At 44.2% G+C, this 4,193-nt stretch overlaps 1 protein-coding gene across 1 annotated transcript; it reads left to right on the forward strand.

The window, feature by feature from the left end:
- Window positions 1-2,796: 2,796 nt before the first annotated feature.
- On the forward strand, window positions 2,797-3,225 carry LOC121862492. The gene has a single exon (XM_042360797.1). The coding sequence runs from the start codon at window positions 2,797-2,799 to the stop codon at window positions 3,223-3,225; it is 429 nt and encodes a 142-aa protein (XP_042216731.1).
- The last annotated feature ends 968 nt before the right edge of the window (window positions 3,226-4,193 follow it).

Raw genomic sequence — 4,193 nt, forward strand, 5'->3', positions numbered from 1 at the left:
AGAAGAGGTTTTAACACTAAGTGTCTGGAGGATCTAGCGGTAGCACATGCTTTCAGAGAGCAGCTCAAACATGGGCTGATAAATAACTTGACAACAAACAACCCAAATCCCAGTACCAAATGCGATATTCTCGACACTGTTATGACAAAAACCTGTAGAGAGACCATCGGCCAGATTGAAAAAATACACCAGGACTGGTTTGATGAAAATTGTCCGGCAATCAAAGTACTCATCAGTGATAAACGTGCTGCTTTAACTGACAGGCAGAACAACCCTCAGTCTTGGACCAAAGCTGATAAAGCTGTGGCCCAGCAGGAACTTTGCAATCTAAAGAACGACTGGTTTAAAAATAAAGCATGTGAAACACAAAAATTTGCAGATCAGCACAAAATGCGTGAATTTTTCAACTCCACCGAAATCAATAGTAACACCACAATTTATTGTTCATAACTGAAACGGAGTCATAATGGAGAAGTTCCTGAGGCCGGAACATCTGGATGCTACACCGAACTCTCCCACCGCTTCAATGGAGTGGCATCACTGGTTCAGGGCCTTCAACACATTACTCACCTCCATTTCTGCTCTAGAGCCCGACAAGCTAGCCACTCTCTGCAACTTCATCTCCCCATCTGTGTACGGATAAATAGCCGACTGTGTCTTGTACGATGCTGCCATCCTGGTTCTGCAAGACTTGTACATAAAGCCGAAGAACGAAGTGTTCGCCCCTCATCTACTAGCTACTAGGAGGCAACACTCAGGCGAGAGTTTGGAAGAATATTTACAGGAACTTCATCAGCTCAGCAAGGACTGCAACTTCAAAGTTGTCACAGCAGAGGCGAACAGAGACGAGTATATTCGTGACGCTTTTAGCAACGGTCTACTATCTCCTATGATCAGACAGCATCTCTTAGAAAACAAGACTCTCGATTTGGCTACTGCATTCGACCAGGCTCGCGCACTAGATCTGGCTCAAAGAAACTCCGAATCCTATCTTCGGTCTCAGGCTCCTATGAATGCTGCCGTTGTTACTTCACCTGAGAAAATCGACAGCGATGACTCTCCCCTCTTTGCTGCCACTCAACAACCAAAGTGTTATTTCTGTGGTGGAGCACAGCATAACCGACTTCAGTGTCCTTTGCGTGATTCAACTTACCACAAATGCAACAAGAAAAGCCATTTTGCAAAAGTATGCAGATCATCTCATTACTCACCTGCTACTTCATCTTCCACTTGTGCTGTCTTACACTCTTCTACTTTGGCTGCAATATCTGCAACTTCCCCTGGCTGTCTCGCTCGATCTACCATATATGTGCTTGTTAATGACGATACAGCTACAGCCATCGTCGATACCGGGAGCTCAAAATCGTTTGCATCAAACCTCTATATCCAGCAGAAGTCTCTGAAGTGTCATCCAGGGTCAGGTCACGTGTCTATGGCCTCGTCTTCCCTATCATCGCCAGTACTAGGTCACTGTACTGTAGATATTACCCTCAAGGGGAAACTCTATCCAGCTACTCAACTAACTGTTCTTCCCGACCTATGCAGTGACGTTATTCTTGGTCAAGATTTCGTGAGCCTACATAGTGATGTTACTATTGATTTCGGTGGGCCTAAAGAGCACCTCATCATCGGAGATAATACAGTTGCTTGTAGCCTAACATCTGCTTTGGTCGATCCACCATCTCTCTTCTCTAATCTGACCTCCCCCTTTAAACCTGTTGCGACGATTTAGTTAAGCGGACAGGGCGTTCATCAAAGGTGAAGCCGATAAGATGTTGTTGGAAGGAATAATCGAACCCAGCACTTCACCATGGAGGGAGCAAGTCCTCATCACTACTAATGAGCAGCACAAAAAGCGGCTTGTTGTCGACTACAGCCATACCATCAACAGTTATACCCAGCTGCATGCTTATCTCTTGCCTCAGATAGACGACTTGGTGACTAACCTATCTCGTTAAAAGATATTCAGCACGCTCGACCTAAAGAGTGCGTACCATCAGATCCCTATACGGGATATGGACAAGCCATTCACTGCCTTTGAAGCGGACAGTAAATTGTACCAGTTCCGTTTGGTCCCATTCGGAGTGACAAACGGCGTGGCTTGTTTCCAACGAACCATCGATGAATTCATACGTAGAAACGAACTGTTGGGTACTTTCTCATACATTGACATCACCAACGTTGCGTCGTCTTAACAGGAGCACGATGAAAATCTGTCCAGATTCCTTGAGGCAGCAAAGAAGTCAAAATTCACCTTCAATGAAGACAAATCTGTCTTCTCAGCAACGTCGATTGATTTGTTGGGCTGCACCATATCGCATGGTACTCTCAAGCCAGACGCCGATCGCTTGCGTCCTCTGAAGGAATTGCCACTTCCGAAAGACTTACCTGCTCTACGACGCGTGAAAGGACTCTTTTCATACTACTCTCAGTGGATCTCACACTTTTCCAACAAGGTCAGACCTTTGGTCATGGCTCAGACATTCCCTCTCCAAGGGGAAGCAGTCTCCGCCTTCGAAAATATTAAAGAGGAAATAGCAAGTGCGGTAGCCAGCTCGATTGAAGAGACGATTCCATTCGTAGTAGAAACCGATGATTCCGACTCTTCCATCGCTGCCTCCGTGAATCAAGCCGGTAGACCAGTTGCATTCTTCTCGAGAACACTCAGACAGTGAGTGCAGACACTCTTTTGTCAAAAAAGAGGCCCATGCTATCGTTGAAGCAGTAAGGAAATGGAAACATTTCCTATCTGGCAGACACTTTACTCTCATCACCAATTAACGATCTGTGTCCTTCATGTTCCACTCCAAGAAGCTGGGAAAAATCAAGAACGACAAGATCCAACAATGGTGGGTCGAACTAGTCTGCTTCGACAACAACATTGTCTATCGGCCAGGGACTGAAAACTCAACTGCTGTTGCTCTATCAAGAGCATTCTGTTTGGCTACCAACCACAACAATCTGTCGGATCTCCATCAGCAGTTATGTCATCCAGGAGTCACAAGAATGGCTCACTTCATTCGCATTCGCAACTTACCATATTCTGTAGATGACGTCAAGAAGGTATGTGCTGAGTGCTCTACCTGTGCCAGGCTTAAACCTCAGTTCTACAAACCCGTCACAACCGCCCTCATCAAACCTAATCAGCCTTTTGAACGGTTAAACCGATTTCAAGAGTCCCTTGCCGTCAACTTCCCAAAATCGATACCTACTAACCGTGGTTGACAAACATTCACGATTCCCATTCACTTTTGGAAAGTATGGAGGGTGTACTGTACATATGAGGTGCAGTGCAGAAGATGGCACACTACAGGATGTTACCGATTTTAAATTCTCTGTATTTGCAGGGCCCTATGTGCCCACAACAAGGCTGGGGAAACTAAACATTGGGGATATGTCCCTGGACTGTGTCGATGAGTTCTGTTACCTGGGTGACATGATTAGCACAGGTGGAGGAGCTGAAGCATACTCGGTTGCAAGAGTCAGAAGTGACTGGTGAAAGTTTAGGGAGCTGCTGCTTTTATTGACAGAAAGAGGACCTTCCCTCCACATAAAAGGAAAAATGGATGCAGCTGGTGTGATAAGTGTGAAGTTGTATAGCGGTGAAACATGGGTAGTTAAAGATAACATAAGCTAGCTTAAGTGAGCTGAGATGAGAATAGTGATGTAGATATGTAATGTGACATTGAAAGACAGATTTAAAAAGGCAACTGGGTATTAAGAGTAAAGTACTGGCAAAATCCTACAGGCAATCTGAGATGGTTTAGGCAATGGAAAGAATGGATGAGACCAATTGGTTCAAGAGGGTCATGAGCCTAAATGTGAAGGGGAGGAAGAGCTAGGCCAAGAACGACATGAGGAGAGGTTGTAAGAAATGACATTGGAGTTGACAGACTGTGCAATGTGAAGAGCGGCCATAAGGTAATCGTGGCTAACACATTCAAACATGTAAAATGTTGATGATGATTAAGATACAGAGCATTAGAACAAGACTTATAGAAAACATTGTAACAACAACCTAACCTAACAAATAAAGAATTACAACACAACTAACATATAACAAATTACAACAAGACTAAGATAAAAAAAACTGCAACACAATTAAGACATAGAAAATTACAACATGACTGATATAGAGAATTAGAATGAGTAAGATGTTACAGTTTGGATATACAGTAAATGAGAAAACAGCG

Source organism: Homarus americanus, unplaced genomic scaffold, assembly GCF_018991925.1.
Source record: "Homarus americanus isolate GMGI-L3 unplaced genomic scaffold, GMGI_Hamer_2.0 scaffold31037, whole genome shotgun sequence".
Lineage (NCBI taxonomy): Eukaryota > Metazoa > Arthropoda > Malacostraca > Decapoda > Nephropidae > Homarus > Homarus americanus.